The sequence below is a fragment of the Malania oleifera genome, chromosome 12 (assembly GCF_029873635.1).
Source record: "Malania oleifera isolate guangnan ecotype guangnan chromosome 12, ASM2987363v1, whole genome shotgun sequence".
NCBI lineage: Eukaryota > Viridiplantae > Streptophyta > Magnoliopsida > Santalales > Ximeniaceae > Malania > Malania oleifera.
The window spans coordinates 82,431,507-82,454,569 of record NC_080428.1 but is presented as its reverse complement, the minus strand read 5'-3'; the positions used below and the strand labels follow the sequence as shown (position 1 = coordinate 82,454,569).

The following is a 23,063-nucleotide window of genomic DNA, read 5'->3' as shown; positions in this document are numbered from 1 at the left end:
TCCATCAACATGCTTAAAGAAAATTGGATCCCCTCCTGATATAGTCATAAAATTAATCAACAACCTTTTCGTGGATCATTCCACCCATCAAACACTGCCCACCATTTTTTTTTTCCAAGTTTCCCTTATTGGTTGCAACTTCCTTTCAATGTGTGCCTTCTCTTTTGTGAAAGAGTTGTTCTCAAGATATTATACCCTAGAAGAACAAAACCAATTGTAGGATTGTTGGCAAGTATAAGAAAATGCCTCCACTTAATATGGATTTCTAGCAATGTGGAAGGATAGACCACTCAAATAAAACATCCTTGCAACCGAGCATTTCAAATGGCCCTTCGCCTCCATTTGAAATGCCTTTTCTAATGGATAATTTCCAGACAATTTTTTCCTATTAAACAAAGATGAGTATGAGGTATTAGCTTGGAAGAGTGATGGTGGAGCTGGACAATGCAATGACACTTACTTAGACTTTTTCCTATTTTTTTTACTTCATTTCCAATCTCTACATTTTCACAAAATACTTCGTAGACATCTTGTGGCATGCCTTCATTCCAACCCCTAGAATTTTCGATAAATGAGCTTTTACTCTAGGATATAAGCCTTTGTAAGATTGCTGGCAATAGTTGCATTGGAAACTGGAGTTTCCCCTCCCTCACTCAATTTCAGTAATTTAGTAACATAAGCCCGAAGAGGGGGCATTATCATCCAATGAAAGTTGCAAATTTGCTGGTGATAGAAATAGAGGATGAGGAACTTCTAAGCCATTATTGTAAAAGAATATGCACTAATTTAGCACACTCAAATGAGTTTAATCACAATTAAAAAAGCAATCAAACAACTACAAATAGACTAATTTGGAACTAAATTCACATTATGATCAACATCATCATCCATCAATTAAAAAAAAAAAAAAAAAGCAGATATACAAGAAAGTAGGCAGTGGGTGAGTGGGGGAGGATGGGGATGCAAGCACACACTTTGAAGATGCATTTTTTCCTGAGAGGGAGGGCGGCGAAGTTGCATAAACAGTAAGCAAATTGGTAGAGCCATGTGATATGGTTCCTGCTGTCTCTACCTAATTAATAAAACTAGCGACCTTCCTTTTAAATTTGGATTATTGAAACATGAAACATTAACATCGATTTTGTATTTAACCATCAAGAAGTTAGTGCCTTTGTCAACATGTCCCAAAGGCTCACCCCTACCAGGGTGAATCTTCGAACTGCCTCAACACAAATGATGAACTCGAATTTTTGAATTTTTGGTATTTGGGAATGAGATATGGGTCAAAAATATGTCAACTGAGTCGTCACTATCCTATGTGGTCAGAGGTGAGATTAGGACACCTAATTAGTTACTATCAATTTTATGGTCCACTAGCTACTCCAAGGGTCCAAAGAATCGATAGTCAATGGTCTGCATACCAGAGTCAAGTTTGTGAGTGTGGTTATATGAAGGTACTAGCACCCCTATACGCTCGTTTTACGAATGACCTAATTAGCTTATGGTTACATTTGAATACCACCTATCAAGACTTGAATTCTTTCATTTTGGCTTTTATGGATCTTAACATATTAGATAAACCCGCACAAGACTACGATTACTCCCAACTTGAGATCCTCAAAGGTATGCACAAACATCACCTTGAGGTCCATTGTAGGATGAATTTTGTCATTTAAATGTGCTTTGATGTAGTTTTATCCTTCATTAGATATTGGGTAAATCCCGCACAAGACGAAGATTGTCCTCACTTCGAGATCCTTGAAGGTATGCACAAGTCACCACCTTGAGGTCCGTCATAGGATTTCTTAATTAAGGTTCTTTAAATTTCCATTAAATCCATTCCATCCAAATCTCAGGTAAATGTTAAAAGATTACCTCACCAAAGGTTCAACTTATAATGTTACACATCATCAAAGTAACATTAAGCAATTTGGGCTAGCATACATATCTCTAAATAAATCAAATTGGAGTGCTTTCCTCTACAAGTCAACTATATTTAGGTTCAATTTAACATCTTATACTCTAAAAGGAGAGTTTTATGCGGAACAAATATTGGATTACCATTAAAGCTCACCGTTTCTTGTGTTTTCACTCTTCCAATCCAAATTAAGAACACAGACAAGGTCCAAACACCTTAACAAATTTAAAACAACACTGGAAATTGCTCGTGATTTTTTTGGTATTTTCAAGGAATTTTTGGAATTTTTTTAGATTTTTAATAGTGTATAAGGACCAAACTAGAAGAAAATGCAATAAAATTATCTAAATAAAGGGAAAAAAATCTAAATAAACCCTAAGAATAAATCCTTTTAAAATATAATGCACCAAGCCAACTAAAAACTTGTCAAAAATCATTTTTTTTAACTTAAAAGAAAGCTAAATTAAAGAAAATACAAAATAAATAACAAATAAATGAAATAAATTAAAAAATGGCCATAAAAGTTTAAATTTGTTTTCTGTGCCTCCCTTTACTTTTTTTCGGAAATTTTTGCAATGGAAAACTATTTTTTTTTTAAACTTGAAAACAAATTAAAAACAAGTTAAATAATTAAAAAAGGAAGGGGGACTAATCGACCATTTTGTACGAATTGATCAATAAGCTTGTTGCTTTTTAAAATGTGCGCAGTTCCTCTTTTTTTTGGTTGTCTTCTTCGGTGACTTGTCGAAGAGACGCCAGAAACCTAAAATTGCTCACCCTTCTTCGGACCTCTCCCAATGTTAGAATTGTGTGCCATCTATGCCGTTTTACCCCTATTACCACGATGATTCATCTTTAGCCTTCAAAACGACTGAAAACCTAAAAAAAACATAGGTGCTATCTTCATAGCCAGGAGTTCTCCAATTCTAGGGCTTTTTCTTAGCTTCCAAACACATACTTGGGGTCTTTTGACCCTATTTGGGTCATCTAGACCCTCAGAATCTCGCCATGCACACTCAAAATACGTTCTCTCTCTCTCTCTCTCTCTCTCTCTCTCTCTCTCTCTCTCTCCTCTCTTTTCTCTGCCTTTCTGGTCGTTTTCAACCCTCTCTAGCCCAAGACTACCATCACGAGTATGGCCACACACAAAACCCTAAACTTGAGCCTACTAACCCTAACCAACCTTGACTTATCCCAAGAGTGCACGCACCCAAGCATGCTATAAAAGGGCCTTTTTTTTTCGTGTAAAAATACCCTAAAAACTAAAGCTTTAACCCATCATGGATAAAAAAAATGAATCTTTATCTAGCATACAACGAACACCATAACAATATCAATTTTAACATGCACGGAAAATATTTTTGCAACTTAATCATCTATGCATGCTAAACTCATGAAATATAAGCAACTTAAACATGAAGATTAAAGATTTACCTTGCTCTTTTGAAGATTTGATTCTTTCAAGCCCAAAGTGATCTTTGCTTTCTTCCTCTAGCTTGAATCTTCTATCCTCAAGCTTCAAGCTTCTTCTTTTCTTCTTTTGCTCTCTTGCTTTCTCTTTTCTCTCGGAGAGAGCGTATGTCCCCCCCCCCCCCCCTCCCTTTTGTGCTCAACGTATGCCTCCCTTTGGGCAAGGGCTATAGCTTTCTTCTTATAGAGAAGCAAGGCAGCATGCCCTAACCTCTAATTTTTAAAAATGCCGTTTTAGTACAAGGAAACCCCATTCTTGTCCTAAAAAGGTTTTTGGCAACAAGAATTAGCTTTTCCAATGATAGGAGCTTATCGTCATCTAGGATAACTCCTCAGTTAGCCCAATTAAGCCTTAAAAAGTGCAATTAAACATCCAAATTGGAATTATGCAAAGAAAGGTCTAGTAGAAAGCAAGTAAGGAGATGGGGAAGTGGGAGGGAAGGAGGAGGGAGGGACTCACGTTGAGGATAGAAGATCCTTCATGCCTTCGAGAGAGAAGGGGCTTTGAGGCTCCTTTAGAAGAGAAGAGGATTTGAACCTTCGAAGATGATGTTGGTTCCTCTTTTCTAGAGAAGAGCCAAGATTGTCACCGAATGTCGATGATGGCTAAGATGTTTGGCAACCGAAGGCTAGGATAGGTTTGAAGCTAAGATGTTGGGCAACTGGAGGTCGGGGAGAGGTTCGAAGGCCAGGAGGATGGGTTGCAAGAGCTAGGGTTCCATCTTATAGTCGTTCAATGAAGTTGCTAGATTTGGATTTCTTGTCTTTGGTTTTGCCTCTGCATCTCTCTCTCTCTCTCTCTCTTTTGGCATAAAGTGGCCAACAAAACACATCATTTTTTACTTCCTGTTCCAATCGTACAACAATGTGTTCGGGAGTTTCTAGAAATCAAAGACAACAAAATTAATTTCTGCACGTGCCAGACACATATCCAACTGTGTCAGAGGTGTGTCCATGTCCAATACATATCGAATATTGACATTTGGCCCCTTTTGGAGTGTCCGTGTTTCCTAGCCCCCAAATGCCAGTGAGTAAGGAAGAGACACCATCTTCATGTTTTTTGTCCAAAAAACTTCTGATCAACTTCTATTAGCTTAATTTCCTAGAGGAACAATATACTAGGGATGGCCTTAGTTACAAGCTCCTTCACCACTCTCCTCTTGCCCTAACTACCTAGACTTCATTTTACACACAAAAGGGCATTGGATGAATTATCATCTTTGTCATATTTAACCAACAAAGCCAACCTTCCCAACTCCCTCCCTTGTTTCTTAGCTATTTTTCTATCCCCTGAATTAGCTACCCTAAGCCTAAACCTCTCACCCCTTAACCAAAGCTAAGTCTAGCTTTTCCAAGAGTTCCTGGGCTTCCATGTTATTCCTTTCATCTTCTAATAGATCCTAGAACAAGGAAGAACCCTACTCTAATGGCTCCTTGTGGCTCAAAGGTGCAGCCAAGCTATTCTGAGATCCCAACAGAATAGGTGGTTACATACATCAACGGCATGCCTATCCTGCATATCTTCTAGAGCCTCATGTCCTAATTGGAAGGATGGATGAATTGGGAATGAGTTTACTACAGTAGGAGACTCCATATTTTCAATAGAGGTAGTATGGATAAGGGGGTCTAGGACCTTGGCTCTTGAGAAGAAGGACTTGGTCTGAGCTCATAGCATCCTAGAAGGAAGAATCACAAGCTTTATTAGAAGATAGAAGCCCAATAATGGTACTCTCGATATCTGTGCATCGATGATTATCGTTGAACTCACCCTTCCTGTGATGGCTATTGATAATGAGCTGTTTGTAGTATGATGAAATAGGGCTGAGATCCTCCTCTTCATCCTCTAAATCTTCTTCCTCCTATGGGATAATTTGTTTGTCTTCTTCTAATCAAAGCCTCCCACACCCAAATGCAGCCTAATCCTCCTGTAAGCTGTCGAGAACCCCTTCAAAACATCTTTTCATCCCGATATGCACCTAGAGGGGAGGGGGTTGAATTGGGTGGTTCAAAACTTTAGTTGTTTGGATATTTTTGAGTCAATGTGAAGTTCTCACAAAAACATCCAAGAGATAAAAACACAATTTAGCACAACAACTAAGTCAAATAATGCAGCTCCTATACACTCATACAGCCAGTTAAAATAGCACAATATTTCCACAACAAAGCCTGAGAGAGAGAGAGAGAGAGTGAAACAAGATATTTAGTGGTTCAGTCATTTGACCTACCTCCACTCCCCAGCCAACCAACTTGAGCTTTCCTTATATTTTGTTGTTTTTACACAAGAACATCACTCTTATTGAGTTATTGGACTACTGTCCCTCAAGCCCTCCAGGCTTGGTCCTCAAAAGCTCAATGCCCCTCATCCTCAAGCTATCATGGCTCACTTCTGAGGGACAATTGTTTGCATCAAGCCAACTGACTTACCCTCTTGACAACCTTGTCAAGGATTCGCGTGTCCAACTCTTAGCTCACTCCTTGATTTTGTCATTCTTACAGGTGAAGTTGTAGTTATCCCAATCTCTCACAATATATTTACAATAATCACATAATGAATCGAAAATACAGTTGGAGTTATGAGTCAATCCAGATTAGCATTGAGCTTTTCCTCAAATATATGTATTTTCAATTGAGTCTTCAGTTTGGGCAAACCACTATATATATAGACTCCTTTACTTTGCGGGCTTTGTTTGATTCATAGCAGACATACCTTTAACAGCTATTGATTTTGCCATTGATGAACAACGGTCACTTTCCTATTTCTAATTATACAATCCTAGCAGTAGCAACTTATCAATTCTGAAATAGTCAATAGTTTTTCAAGAAAATTCAAATTCTTATCTAACATTGACCTGACCATTTGAAGTTACCAATATTTTCAATGCCGTCTTGTCAAATAAACAAGAATTTTATTTTGATTTTGTTGAAGCTTGATATACATTGTTGGCTCACAACCTAATAGCTTAAGCTTTTAGGTAAAGTGGTAATCTAACATGTTATTAGAGCTGTTACCAAGAGGTCGTGGGTTCTAATCTTGTTGCCTACATTTATTATGTAGTGTTTAAAAATTATTGCATTCTGGGTGTTATTTTTCTTGTTTACCTCTCTACATTCTATTGGTCTACTCGTGCGAGGGAGTGTTAATGCTTGATATACATTGTTGGCCCACAACTTGAAAACTTAAGCTTTTAGGTTAAGTGGTAATCTAACAGATTTAAGTTTTAATAAAATATGTTGTGCAAACTCTCCCAGTGAACTTCCTGAAATTGTTTCTGTAAATGCATTTGTAGATGCACTTGTACTTGCATTTGCACATACATCTGTTACTGCATCTGATACTGCACCTATTACTGCATTTGCTAGTGCATCTGTATATGCATATTATTGCACTTGTGTATGCCATAGTTGCTAGAATCGTACGATTCTCAATTCAAATTGTACGATTTGTATCGAGAAAGGCATAAATTGGTTCGAATCACATGGGAGACTATCACAAGGCAAGGAATCGAGGTGAATCATACAATTCACCTGGTGACTGGTGAATCAAATCAAATCATACAAATTGTAAGATTCAGATGCTACTCCTCTAAAAACCCAACTTAAAGATTTTTAAACCTTTTTTCTTTCTTCAAGGAGGCATTCTATTTGCCATTTACATAAGTTCTAACCTCCAAGAGGGAAGAAAGAAGTTTGTTGGCCCGCTTGTTTTGCACCTCTTATTTCTACCATTAGAAGAAAACTAAATCCAACAGTTGGATGAGCTTTTGGTTGGCACATTGCCCTATCCACTCCTCTGGATTGAAAGATTTGATTTTCATTAGTTTTTATATTTTAGTAAGTGTTTTATTTACTTTTTGTTCTTGTTTTAGTTATTAGAACAAGCCCTTGAATTAGAAATGGCTTCTTTTTATTAAAGACCGTAAAGTTCAAATCTTTATTGTTTTTCATTAATTCAGCCCTTTAAAACCATAAAATTCAATTTTCATTATGTTTTTCTTGATTGCTCTCTCTCTCTCTCTCTCTCTCTCTCTCTCTCTCTCTTCTCTTTTTTAAAGAAAAAATAAACATGAAGTTTTTTTATTGTTAAACATGTAAACCTACACCATAAGCACGTAGTTCAATTTTTAAAAATTTTTGGTGCGTTCTTATCTACTTTTTTGTGTTTCTTGAACCCTTAGATTTAGTGCTTTAGTTTTGAGCATTGTCGTAAATTTCCATGAAATTATCAAAATATCTGTCGAAATTTCTGCTTTCCATCACCCTTGAAATTGAAATGGTAGTCAATTTCCATCTGGCATAATTTCCGTCGAAATTTTGATGAATCATCTTAAATTTATCAGTCTCGAAATTTTAGCGAAACTTGTCGAAACTTTAACTATAAGATAGCTATAAGACCAGCTATGCTATATGGATCGGAATGTTGGGCAACGAAGAAACATAATATCCAAAAAGTAAAAGATGCCGAGATGAGAATGCTTAGATGGATGAGTGGTATAACATTGAAAGATAAATTAATGAATGAACATATTCGTGGTAAGTTAGGTGTAGCTCCTATAGAAGATAAGGGAGGGACAACTCAGATGGTATGGATACTTGCAACGTAGGCCACATAGTGCACCTGTGAGGAAGAGTGATTTAGTTACTGTGGGGGGAAGTAGAAGGGGTAGGGGTAGACCTAAAATAACTTGTGAGGAGATAGTGAGTAAGGATTTAATATCCTTGAATCTATCAAAAGAAATAGTCCATGATCGCATAAATTGACAGAAAATGATTCATATAGCCGACCCCACTTAGTGGGACGAAGGCTTGGTTTTGTTGTTGTTGTTGTTGTCGAAACTTTAACTATAGAATGCAATTTCTTAGAATTCAAATGCGAGATTTAAACACAAAGTGAAAATTTTCTCTTAATTTATCTTACTTTTTTTTTTATTGAAATAAAATATTATTAGTTATTAAAAGGGATTTTGAAATTACATGAAAAATTAAAATTTTAACAACATTTTATTTAACCATTCATATCTAAATTATTTTTATTTGTATAATTAATCATATTTAATTGAATTATGAATTTCATTTATATCAACCTAATTTGTTTAGTATATGTATTATATTACAAGTAGTGTACCTCATACACAACATAGATGTATTTGATTTGTAATATGCTAGTCCTAAACATACATTATTATGTCTATTAATCATTTCGAAAGTTTCATAAAACAATTTTAAGCTTTACTACTACTATTTTCGATCATTTTTCAAATCGAAACCGAAATTGACATCGAAATCGAAATTTTCATACTTTTGCAGCTTTGAAATGTTAGTCAAAATCGAAATTTAAGACCTTGGTTTTGAGTCATATAACAAGTTTCATAGTTTCATAGAAACTTTCGTAACTTGATTGATAGAGGTGGAATAGTTAGATCATGGTGTATCTTGCTTATATGGTTAGTTTCCTTTTGTATCAATATATTTGTGAGTTAAATAGATCATGGTAGGATTTAGACCTACAAAACTTGCTTCTAAAGCAAGCGCCATTCCAATTATCAACATGGATGATCCATATTTGTTGAAATTTCAATGTATTTTACTATTTTACTTCTTATAAATATATGCAAGTTAATAAGAATCAAATTTTCAAGTTTTGCACTGAATCTTATGATTTGATTCGATTCTCGATTCATGTAATTGGATTTCGATTCACGATTCAAATCTCGATTTGACAACTATGGTGTATGCATCTGTCAACACATCTGTTACTGCATCTATTAATGCATCTATACATGTGTTTGAAAAAATTTCAATCAATCTCTCCTCAACAAATAATATATGTTTTGCCAATGATCAAAATACTGATTCCAATAACATCCTCTCTCAAGATGGTTCTGCTCGGGGACAAGGGGGTTGATCCCCTCCATGACGAAGTATTTCCATCTGCATTGGTTTTTTAAGCAGCACACAACAGCATCTTTTCCTTGCACGAGTGCATCCTTGTAGGACTGAAACACTCCAAAGTGGACCGGCCTTTGTGCCAATTGCTGATTGGGCCTTGTGTTAAGGGCTTTGTCTCAAATGGGCCCAATATATTGGTCTCTACTAGCATGGACCAACTCTCTGGCTCCCTTGGGTTCAATCTAATGGTCTGAATGATGGCTTATCCGGTATGCTTCTTCTGCACTCAAATACAAATTTTTTTCAGATACAGAAACCCCAAACTTTTATGTCTCCCTTGACCTTTTAGGCTGGTCAAAAAAGTATGTCTCCTCGTTTGGTCTAGGTTGTTGGAAGACTGTCCCAAAAGTGTTTTTGGTGGTTTCAGAATAGATAACACAGATTTTCTAGTGGTAAGCTTGTGGTGTTGCCGATGTTGGTAGATTCACACTCTAGGCATCTCAATCTCTAGTCTCGAGGTTGCTCTCCTCTTCCTTCAAACATGCCCTTTGTTGCTATCCAAAAGGTTCTCCAAACCCATCACTTTCTGGAATATAAACTAAACTCAATGCCCTTTGTGGGGCCTAATCTCCTGAGCTAGTCACTCTTAGTCGAAGCAAAGAAATATAGTTTGGAGCTCTGCAAATTCTCACCGAGGGAATGGCGTCTTCATAAAGAGGAAATGATGGCCTTGCTCCAAGGCATCTTCGGTCATCTTCAGAAATGGGATGAAGAATCCACATCTTCTAGTTCTATCGACAAAGCACCAAGTTCTGCCATTCTCCTCAAAGGAGAAACGTTTCTTGTGGATCGAGATACTGGGGTCCATTAGAGTGGCAAGGATAACCAAAGGGTAAGGGTAATAGGGCTTTCTAAAAATTCATAAAGAGCGCAAACCTCAAAGACTAGAAAGCTTGAAATCGAAATTGAAGATTGGGGACATTTTTTGATTGAAATATTGCGGGGACCATGAATGGTTTGCACTAAATTTCCATCACTGGCAAACCATGGAAGTTTTATAAGTCTTAGTTACATGTGAAAGGAAATCCAACCACAGCTTGTACCATTCTTGGGATATGCTATTAGGCTACAGAAAGTTCATCCTATTCTTGTAGCCAAACAATGATCTTTGTCCATATCCATTCACTTACTTTTCCAGCTCCCAAGCTGCTGCTAGGTTTTGCTGGCTGAGTGATCTAGAGCTGCTAGTTTGATGTGGATCATTTTTTGGAAGAGTTGCATCAAATTTTATGGTCTTAATAAATATTTTTCCTTGGGAACCTTTTTTTTTTCTTCCCTTTTCTTGTGAAGCACTAAAGCGTTTTTAGCAATCTCAACTCTTTCAATTCTACTTTTTTTATTTTTTTATTTTTTTTGCCTATTTGGTTAGGGCTTCTTACTCATCACAATCAAGGTCTTAAATTTAGATTTCGACTAAAAATTCAAAGCTCCAAAAATACAGAAATTTCTATGTAAATTTGATTTCAATGTAAATTTCGATTCCGATTTGAAAAAATTATTGAAATTGGTAGTAAAGCATGGAATTCTTTGATGAAACTTTAGAAATGGTTAATAGACATAATAATGGAAGTTTTAGGACTAATATATTACAAACTAAACACATTTATGTAGTGTATGAGGTGCAATAGTTGTAATATAATGTGTATTAAACATATTTGTTGTATAAGGCAGAAATCAACTGCCATTTTTGATTGAGGATGATGGAAAATGGAAAGTTCAACGGAAATTTTGACAATCTCATGGAAATTTAAGACCGTGATTAGGATGTTAGTTGCGAGCTACTGTTAATGTGCACTAACTATTGCCCCCTGGCAACTTTAGGGTATCTTATTTTCTTTTCATACCTTCAAACTCCAACTAAAATTTTGCTTTCTTTTGTGACAGTTGCCATGATTTGTGATTTGCTATAAATTTTGCAACCTTTTCTTTCTTTCTTTTTTTTTTTTTTCAAGCTGAGGCAGCTTTGCAACTCTTTTTTGGATTACAAGTATCTTAGCCTGAACAAGCTCAATATCTCTAGCCTTTCTTTGTAAACTCCCATTTTTTTATGCTTGTGCCTTTGTTATCTTCTGGGCAGTGAAGGTGCAGGCGGTGGTCATGCTCCAGATATCATTAAAGTGTGTGGTGTAAAAAATGTCCTGCCCTCATCAACAAACCCAACACGGCCTTTAACTTGCAATACTGTAGATGAGCATCTTGATATGCTGGTACGGAATGTTCGTGGATTTTTTATTTTTTATTTTTTGTATAATGAAGGAACTGGTATGGTATTCTTATGGATATTTGTTTCTCAATCAATGTAAATGAGTACAGATGGTCTGTCATCACCTTGATAGGGAGATCCAGGAGGATCTTGATTTTGCTGAATCTCGAATACGGGAAGAAACAATTGCTGCAGAGGACATCTTGCATGATATGGGGGCAATTAGCATTATATCTTCTGATTCACAGGCAATGGGTCGCATTGGAGAGGTTTGTCAAGTCCACTTCCTTTTCTTTATGACTTTCTTATCGTAGTCTATTGAATTATGTGACCATGAAATGGTGATGGTAATATAAATCTCACATTGATAATTCCTATTAGAATTGGGGCTTTCAACTTCAATACACAGGCTGTTGAACATATCACGGGGACAAAAGAAGGGTCAGTCTGATAGTTGCATATGAACATATTAAAAATATTTGAGTGAGAAATATGATATAACATTGACAATAGTGAACATAGAAAAAACCAGTAAAAGATGATGTCTTTCTGGGAAAAAGAACACGAAGATTGGTTTTAGGAAATTAGATCCACTGCTAGGATTTAAAAAAAAAATAAAAGAAGAAACTATAGTAGAATAGAACAAAATTACAACACATCAGAGGACAAGCAGTTCTCCTGAAACAAAAATAAAATATAAGAAATCTAAAATGAGAAAGCTCTCCAGTTTCATTGCACATTAATAAGCCATGCCACAGGAAAAAAACAAGCAGAACAAGAAGGCAAAACAAAAAGGGAACCTACTCCATGATGCGGCTTACAAGCAAGATTTACTTTACTTTCCTAATTTTTATTGTATTCTTTTCATTTATTTAGGGTATTTTTATGAAGGTCATATCTTCAAAATTATAGGATAGTATTGTTTAGGAAGCAAAATTCCTGGGTATTATTTTATTATGAAATTGGTATTTTGGCTTAATTAGGTTTTTTTATTTAATTTCTTTATCTTCCAAGCATTGTAAGCCTATAAAAGGCCCCTATGTCTTAGTTTTTAGGCAGATTAGAAAATTGATAATGAAAGTTGTTGGACATCAGTCCTGCATCATTCCACATCAATATTGGTTCCATCACCCTCCCCTTAAAAATTCTTGTGTTATGCTGCTCCGCTGCTAGAATTGGCTTTTAGGAAACTCACTCCATTACTACTTTTTGCATTGTAAGTGTAGAAATCCTGAGTATCTTTGAATATCTTGAAGTAACTTAGGGAAGTATATATTGTAGATCTTCCGATTGTATTATAAATATTGTACAAAATTATTCAAGAAATACCAAAATTCCATTTTGTTTTCATGGTATCAGAGCTAGGAGATTAAACCTAGCTATCAATGGCGGAAATCGCCAGCCAAAGTATAGGTTCGATGACCTCTGAATCTCACGAGGTCCTCCAACAGAGTTCCATGAGGTTCGAGAACTCCATGGATGCCTCTTCATCACCAAGGCCCTCGTCGCCTTCTACCAAATGCCACCATAACGACTGAGACAACCGCCGTTACTCGTCGGGATCAGACAACTATACCAACCGCAGCCGTAGCAGTAGTCCCATCAATGGCTACAGAGCCCATCACCAAGATTTAGATCGCCGCCATCGTCGTTCGGACTCCTACGACCATCCAGATTTCAGAACAAGCCCTAGAAGTTTCGGCGATGGCGACCATTGCAAGAACAAGACCCGTGCGTATGACCGTCTAGATTTCAAAACAAGCCCTAGAAGGTTCGGCGATGGCGACCATTGTAGGAACAAGAGCCGTGCGTATCTTGATCGTGATTTCAGGGGTAGGCATGGCGACTACTTGGAGTCGGATGAGGAGTTGAAGGGTTTGAGCTTCGAGGATTACGAGACTCAAGTGCTAGAAGCTCAGGAAGATGTTGAAGAGGTGTATTTGGACCTTTACGTCGAGCCCTCCGAGGAACAAGAACGAGGAGGAGACGGAGTTGGAAGTAGAGGCAATTGAAAAAGTAGAGGAAAGACTAGAGTAAGACCTTGATGTTTTTGGTTCCGATAGAGAGATTGGGATTGATGAGAAAATGTTTAGGCAGTTGGCGGACCAGACCTCGTTTAGTTATTACAGAGCTTCATCTTTCACAAATATTTCTTTAGGTTCTTTAGCCCAAAGAGGTAATTTTTTGCAAGCCTTGAATATAACCTCTAAATCCAGAACTCCTTGGATTATTGATTCTAGTGCTTTGGACCACATGACCAATGCCTATCATCTTTTCTCATCATTTGCACCCTGTGCTGGAAATTTGAAAGTTAAAATTGCAGATGGATCACTCTCGTCTATCACAGGAAAAGGGAATATCTGACTCTATGACTCCATCACACTAGAGTCCGTTCTTCATGTTCCTAATTTATCCTGCAACTTAGTATCCATTAGCTAGTTAACTAAAAACTCCAATTGTTCTGCTAAATTTCTTCCCTCTCATTGTGTTTTTCAAGACCTGTCATCGGGGAAGACGATTGGCAGTGCTAAGGAGTATGAGAGACTCTACTACTTTGAAGATGCTAATGTAAGTGAACAATGTAAAACTACTATTTGTGATTTTGCATCTGTTTCTAGTGATAGTGAAATTTTGTTATGGCATTCTAGGGTGGGTCATCCAAAATTTCAATATCTAATACGTTTATTTCCTTCCATTTTTTTTCAAATAAAACGTCTTCTGAATTTCAGTGTGAGATTTGTGAACTTGCAAAACGCCAGTGTACTTCCTTTCCAAAATCCACATACAAACCATCCAAACCCTTTATTATGATTCACAGTGATTTATGGGGGCCCTCACGCTTTCTTAATCTCACTCACATGAGATGGTTTGTTACTTTTATTAATAATCATAGTTGTATTTGTTGGGTTTACTTGTTGAAAGGTAAAACTGAAGTCCGTTTTGTTTTCACCAGTTTCCACCCCATGATTCAAACACAATTCCAAACTCACTTTCAAATTTTACGTACTAATCATGGTACGGAATATTTCAATGATATCTTTGGACATTATCCTCAAGAAAATGGAATTGTTCATCAAAGTTCTTGTGTGGATACCCCTCAACAAAATGGGGTTGTTGAACGTAAAAATAGGCATATTCTTGAAGTAGCTCGGGCATTGATGTTCACTACAAATATAAAAATATTTTTTTTGGGCAATGCCATTTTAACAGCTACACATCTCATTAATCGAATGCTTAGTCGAGTTCTTTCTTTTGCCACTCCTCTCCAGAAACTCCAGGAATGGTTTCCCAACACTTAACTCCACTCCAATCTCTCTCTGAAAATCTTTGGATGTACTGCATTTGTTCATGTTCATGCTCACAATCGGGATAAATTGGAACCTCGTGCCATTAAGTGCGTTTTTATTGGTTACTCTCCTACTCAGAAAGGCTACAAATGTTATGATCATATCGCAAAAAAATTGTTTGTTAGCCTTGATGTCATGTTCCTTGAAACCACTCCTTACTTCCCAAAGCCCTCTCTTCAGGGGAAGAAATGGAGTGAAGATCGGTTCTTTGATTTCTCTGTTGATGAATCTGTGCCATACACTGAGTGTACCATTGCATCATTTTTTGAGTCTACCATTGCATCATTTCCTGACCTGTCATGTACAAAAGATCACTTGACCTCAGGGGGAGATGCAGAAAAACAAAACAACACAGAAATACTTGTTTACTCAAGAAAGTCAAACACAAAGAATATGGAGAATCTCATACCAGAGGTACCAAGAGAGTCGGAACTGGTGATAGCTCTGAGCAACCATGAGTCCATGTCCAAGCTCGATCAGGTAATAGATGGTCATGAGCTCCCTTCTGATAAGCCTGTACCTAATGACATTAATTTACCTATTGTAGTCAGAAAACAAATAAGGTCATGTACTCAATATCCTTGGTCAAAATACATGTCTTATAAAAGCCTGTCTACAGAATATTGTGCTTTTACTTCTAACCTTGATAGGATGAAAATTCCAAAGAATATCCAGGAAACCTTGGAGATTCCTAAATGGAGGGAACCTGTCATGGAGGAAATGTGGGCTCTGGAAAAGAATGGAATTTGGGACGTTATGAATTTGCGAGGGAAGAAGCCAGTTGGTTGTAAATGGGTCTTTACGGTGAAATATAGAGTTGATGGGACAGTTGAACGATATAAAGACAGACTCGTTGAAAAAGGGTTTACATAGACCTATGACATTGACTGTAGAGACATTTGCACCAGTGGCAAAATTGAATACAATTCGGGTCCTCTTGTCCCTGGCAGCTAACTTAGATTGGCCACTATAGCAATTTGACATTAAGAATACATTTCTAAATGGAGAGTTAGAAGATGAAGTCTACATGATGATACCTCTAGGTTTCATTAAGAAAGGTGAAAAAAACAGAGTATGTAAACTCAAGAAGTCCTTGTATGGAATCAAGCAATCTCCCAGAGCATGGTTTGACAAATTTGCGAAAGTGATAAAGAATCAAGGATATAATCGTAACTAGAGATGATACAGTGGAGATGGAAGGATTAAAGTAAGTCCTAGATGTAGAGTTTGAAGTTAAAGACCTGGGACAAATGCGGTACTTCTTGGGAATGGAAGTTGCTAGATCAAAAAAGGCTATCGGTGTCTTTTAGGGAAAGTATATCCTTGATCTCTTGATCGAAACTGGCATGCTTGGATGCAAACCTAGTGAAACTCCGATTGAAGCGGTAAAGAGGGTCGAAGGCTGCAGCATACCAGTTGAAAAGGAGAGGTATCAGAGATTGGTTGGTAAACTAATTTACCTATCGCATGCCAGACCCAACATGGAATTTGTGGCAAGTGTGGTAAGTCAACACATGCATTCATCGAAAAAGACTCACCTAGATGTTGTGTATGAGATCCTCAGGTATCTCAAGGGTTCTCTGGACGAAGGACTCTTCTTCAAGAAATGTGAAAGCAAGGAAGTTGAAATTTTCACAGATGCGGATTGGGCAGAATCAGCAGAAGATAGAAGGTCTACCACCAGATATTGCACCTTTGTATGGGTAAATTTGATAGCTTGGAGGAGCAAAAAACAGAATGTAGTGGCTCGAAGCAGTGTTGAAGCTGAATTCAGGGTAGTTGCACAAGGGATATGTGAAGGACTGTGGTTACGAAAACTCTTGGAAGAACTACAAATCCCGGTGAAATTCCCTATCAAACTCTATTGTGACAACAAAGCAGCCATCAGTACCTCTCTCAATCCAGTTCAACATGACAGGACTAAGCATGTAGAACGTCATTTTATCAAAGAGAAGGTTGAAGAAGGAACCATCTGTCTGACTTATGTACCTACCAAGGAACAAATTGCAGACATCTTTTCTAAAGGGCTAGCCCACCAGAGCTTTTGATGATTTCATTTGCAAGTTGGATATGATCAATATCTATGATCCAACTTGAGGGGGAGTGTAGAAATCCTGTGTATCTTCAAATCTTGGAGTAATTTAGGGAAGTATATATTGTATATTATTGAGAGAGATTTGTTTAGGAGATTATTTTCATATTTAGATCTTTCGATTGTATTATAAATATTTTAAATTGATCTGTACAAAATTATTCAAGAAATACAGAAATTCCATTCTTTTTTCAGTAAGAAACGATGAAGTTTTGGTATTAAAATTGACACTTGCTTGAAATGAAGGAAAGCAGCTTCCTTGACCTTTTTGAGTTCTATGAATCTTTACTCCATCCTCTTTTTCTATCATGCTTATATTTCAATGGCATATTGACACAACTATACACCCCTTCAAACAGCATTGGTGCACCTACTCTTTTTTTTCTTGTAGCTGGTATTGATTATCTTACAGAGAGACAATATGTTTGCTATACATAAGTTTATTATCTTTCTTCTTTGAATTGATTTATTTTTCCCAGTTCCTCGAATTTGATGCTAAGGCCCCTTTTGTTTGCACTTAATTGCTTCTAAATGGAGGCTTTGCTCTTAGTAAACCTCTAGTGTTGAATTACCAAAGATCTTCTCATTGCTGATTGAATAAGAGGATTATGCAAAGGCACCATTGGACATTTTTGTTCCTAGGAAATGTAAATCCTAGTATCCTAGGACACTCTCCTCCTTATTTCCCAAATCCCATCTTATATGTATATCTTATTGTTAGTTATCAAGAAACTAAAAAAATCAGCATTTAGATTCAGAGACAAGTTCCAAAAGTTCAGTGCTTCATTTAATGCTTAATTTTATCAAATACCCCCTTAAGATTAAACGTGGTTATTGGGAGTGACATTGTTTTAAATAGTGATAGTGGGTTGTGTAATGTTTGTGTTGATAGTATGCGTAATGGAAGGAATTGCAAATGTTATGTGGTGGGATGCAGTCAAGCAAGTGTAAAGGGAATGACTTTGTTTTTTTGTTGTTGTCGTTGTTGTTTTTTTTTTTTTTTTTTTTTTTTGTGTTTTTTTTGGTCTAATCTTACATTGTGTTGAATGTGAGTAGAGGTTAGGTCTAGGTTGATTCTCTTGGCAAATTAGTGAACACACTCCATTCTAAGGGAATTTCAGTAAAACCAAGGGTTTATGACTTAAAAACCCTCAAGGAAGGTTACTGTCTTTTGCGCTTATTATTATGATCAAGAAAAAAATGAATAAATATAGAAATAAAAAGAGTTTGATTGTCCTATTTTAGAACTATCAAGGTGTATTATTATTATTATTAGTTGTGGTGGTGGTGGTGGTTTTTCATCATCATTATTATTATTTTTAAATCCAACAAAAAAATGAAAAATATTGAAGAAATTAAAAAATCATTGATTATTATTATTATTATTATTATTATTATTATTATTATATATTTTAATTTCATTTTAATAGTTATAAAAATATTCAAAAAAATATTGAAAATTTTTAGAAACTTTTAAGTTGCTTTCTAAGGTTCTAGGGTTTTCTTTTGTGCATTTTCATAGATTAGGGTTTTTAAAGTATTGAGTAAAAGGGAAGCCCTAATCACAATGATAAGTCTCTCCTCTATCTATAATATATGTCTAGTAAATACCAATGAATATAATACCCTTACTAACTCAAAGTCATTAGCACAAAACTAACACACTAATGATACTAGATGACCAAAATATCGATTAACACTCCTCCTCAAGTTGGAGCTTAGATATCATATACACCTAGCTTGTTACAAGTGAATTTGACACAAGCAACCTCCAAATATTTATTAAACAGCTTAGCAAGCTACAAATCAAACTTCACTTAAGTGATTGTAATGAGCTTATGCACAAGTTTCTCTTGATCAAAGTTGCAGTCAACTTCAATGTGTTTTTTCAGCTCATGGAAGACTGGATTGGAAGCAATGAATAGCAGCTTGATGATCACACATTAACTCCATAGATTGAGAATGCGCAAAACCCAATTCTTCCCACATATTTTTCAACCAAATAATTTCACATATAGTGTGGGTTATGGCCCTATACTTTGACTTAGCTCGACTTGACCACTATAGTTTGTTTTGTACTCTTCCAGGAAACCAAATTGCTACCAAAAAAGATACAGTACCTAGTTGTGGATCTTCTATTTGAAGATGACATCGCCCAATTTGCATTTGTATACACCTGAATATAAATGTGACCTTGATCTCAATATAAAATTCTTCTCCCAAGTGTACCTTTGAGATATCTCGAAATGCCAATTACCACATCCCAATGACTAGTCCTCGAAGAATCCAAAAATTTACAACACTTGGTCACCGTTAGCATGGTTTTAAATTTCTACAAAATTGTTGAAATTTTGGTTGAAATTTTTTATTTCCGTCATGCTTGAAATCGAAATGGCATTCGATTTCCGTTTTACATAATTTTTGCCGAAATTTCAAAGAATCATCCAAAATTTATCGATATCTTGAAATTGTAGCGAAACTTGAATTAGTGAAGTGAAATTCCTCTCTTAGTTTGTTTTATTTTTTTTTTATTGAAGCAAAATGATATTATGAGGGCTTTTGAAATTATATGAAAAAATAAACTTAAAACAACATTTTATCTAACCATTCATGTCTAAATTATCATTTTTTGTATAATAAATAATATTTAAATGATTTATGAATTTCATTTGTATTAATTGATAACATGTTTAATGCACACTATTTTATAAATATTTTTGATACACATATTATATTACAACTTTTCCACCTCATATACAACTTAGATGTATTTAACTTGTAATATATTAATCCTAAAACTTATATCATTATGTCTATTAACTATTTTTAAAGTTTCAAAAAAGAATTCGATGCTTTACTACTAATTTCCATTATTTTTTCAAATCAAAATCTAAATTGACATCGAAATTAAAATTTCCATTGAAATTTTCATACATTTGGAGCTTAGAAATTTGAGTTGAAATCAAAATTTAAGACCTTGACTGTTATATAAATTAACTTTCCAAAAAGTCTTTGGTGCCGTCTTGGGTCAAGCAACAAATCACACATATCCGACACTAACTCACTGATAGGATCCATGTGTGTATCAACAAGTTTTGCATCCCAAGAGCCCAATGTCATTGAAAAGATCAAGAACATACTTTCACCATGACAAAATGGTTCCCATACGAGATCTAGATATTTCTATGCCCATGAAATACTTTAATGGTCCCGAACATTGTGTCTAAAACTTAGTCTAAAGAAAATGGTAGCCCCAAAATACCTTGATAATCATCACCTCTAATCATAATATCATCCATTTACACAATCAGCACAATCCCCTGTGGTGTATGACGATAAAACACAAATGTACTGCATATTGTCAACAACTAACAAACTGCCACAAGTGAGTGATCGAAAAAGGTTGGATCTTGAACAAAAACATGACCAACAACTTGATATAAAAATTTTCTATGTGAAATAAGTTTGCATTAAAAAAAAACTCAAAACTTGTACTTGGCCTATGTAACACAAATTATCTTTGTACACACAACCGGTCCCAAGCCCGGATAAAGGAGTATTTTGTGTTATATAGTTGACAGCCAGCGTAGAACTTTGTCATATCTTATTATCATGAATTCTTAACAAATTCACCTAGGTCAAGGGAATAGACCTGGTCAGTGTAGAAGGGAGAGGTCAAAGGAATTAACACAAGAAACTAATATTAGATTAGTGACACTTGAGGGAAAAAGTATGGAGATAGTGGAAATAATGTGTAGAAGGAAAATTAACTTAATCTATGACTAAATGGGTAGGGGAGAAAGAAAAATTGAAAAATCAGGATTTAAATTTTGGTACACTAGAAAAGTGAAACATAAAAATTGGATGAAAATTATTGTAGACAAAAACCTAAAAGATAATGTAGTAGATGTTAAAAGAATAGGGGATAGGATCATTAAAATCAGGATAGCTCTAGGCCTAGAGATAGTAAATGTCATTAGTGCGTATGCTACTTAGCAAAAAAAATTAAAAGACAATTTTGGGAAGATATGGATACATTGGATAGTATTTTACAAGGGATACCAACATCTGAAAGGACATTTATAGGAGCTAATTGAAATGGACACATTGGAAAGGATAATATAGGCTATGAGAGGATACTTGGAGGCCATGGATATGGAGATAAAAATGAGGCCGGTGATACAATCTTAGGTTTTGCCATGTTTTATTATTTGGTTATATTGAATACTTTCTTTATAAGCAGAGAAAAACACTTGATAGCTTTGAAGAGTGGACTTAAAAAAAGTCAGTTCTTCTAAACTAGAGAGGGTGATTGTCTATTTTGTAAGGATTGTAAAGTTATCCTCGGTGAAAGTTTGACTACAGAACATAAAGTCCTCATATTAGATATACATACTAAAAAAATGGAAGAGAAAGAGTAACATAAATCAACACAAGAGAACTAGGTGATGGAACTTGAAGGGAGATAATACAGTAAATTCAAAAATAAAATGATTAAAGAGTGTAATTGGACAGTAAGGAGTAAGGTAGATGCAAATACTATTTGAAATAAAATGGCAAACTCTATCATAAGCATGGTTTTAAATAACGGCCACGACTATCATGTAACGGTTTTTTGGGTTACCGATACCGCCACACATTGCGAAATCGGTGGGAAGAAAAATCACGGCTGTAGTGGCCGTTAGGGACTGTGACCGTTACGTAAAGGCCGCTATGTAACAGCTATAGGACTGTTACACCAAAAAAAATTATTTTATTTTTTACTTTTTTTTCTCACTTTTTCTCTCCTTCATAAATCATTCTCAATATACCATGTGGTGAGAGGGGTAAAAGATTATAATGAGGATGACAATGATACAAAATTTACTATTTCTTTAAATACTTACAAGACATGCATTAATTAACAATTTGAAATTACTAACTTGTTAGGAAAATATTTTATTTTGATAATATTAGTAATGTGATATATATGTTCTACATTTTTCAACTTCAACCTTCTTTCTTTTCTAACTATTTTATATTTATATTATTCGTATGTCTTATGTGTCTAATAGATTAATGGGGTGTATAATGTATTTTGTTTTATTAATTAATTTAGCACAAATGAGAATTTAGCATAGATAAGAACAATAAGAAGTATAAATACGCACACATGTAATTTTTCTATCAATGGTGGTTTAAAACTATGTAAACTTGTTTCCTTTACCAAATAACTTAGTTACTCGACATTAAGGATCCAAAATATACTAAAACTCTTTCTAAGAAGGGTTAAAAGCTTAAAACATGCAAATATGCTAATATCCACAAGGTTGTGCGTGCTTCAAAAAAGTTCATGGCCGTTACACCCGCTTTCCGTTATGTAACATCCGCTACTCCCGCTTCCCATTACACCCGTCACCGTTACGTTACGCTAGCCGCTACCGCAATTTAAAACCATGATCATAAGGATAGCAAAAGAAATTTTTGGCGAATCCAAAAATAAATACTTGGATAGTAAAGAGAGTTGGTGGTGGATGAAGAAGTCTAAAAAGCCATTGTGACAAAAAGAAATTGGTGTAAAATATGGCAAAATTGTAGAGATATAGAAAATCTTGAAAAATATAAAGAGACGAGAAAAAATGCAAGAAAGATTGTTAGTGTAGCTAAACATAGAGCTTATGATACTTTATCTACTAGACTAAATAAAAAAGGATGGAGAAAAAGATATTTATAAACTTGCTAGAGCTAGAAAAAGAAAATGTAATATTTAAGTAATGTGAAATGTATAAAGGACGAGAATGATAATGTCATGGCTAGAGAAGAAGACATAAAAGAGAGGTGGCGAAGATACTTTCATGAGTTGTTTAATGAAAACAAAATTGAAAGATTGAACTTGGAAGTGAAGAATGAGGAACATACTAAAAATAGATCTATTCTCAAAATTAGAGTCCTTGAAATTAAGATGGCGTTAAAAAATATGAAAAGTGGAAAATATATAGGACTAGATAAAATACTAATTGAAGTTTGGAAATGTTTAGGAAATAAGGGAAATATTTGGTTAACAAATCTATTCAACATTATTTTAAAAACCAAGAAAATGCCAAAGGA

At 35.4% G+C, this 23,063-nt stretch overlaps 1 protein-coding gene across 2 annotated transcripts in view; it reads left to right on the top strand.

Annotated features, from left to right (window-relative positions):
• The window catches only part of LOC131144716 (urease), a 125,170-nt gene that overhangs the window by 56,589 nt on the left and 45,518 nt on the right, over positions 1-23,063 (top strand). For both annotated transcript variants that reach the window (XM_058093551.1, XM_058093550.1), the window contains exons 14-15: positions 11,412-11,541; positions 11,648-11,806. In XM_058093551.1, coding sequence (XP_057949534.1) covers positions 11,412-11,541; positions 11,648-11,806 — 289 coding nt within the window. The remainder of the gene's footprint in view (positions 1-11,411; positions 11,542-11,647; positions 11,807-23,063) is intronic.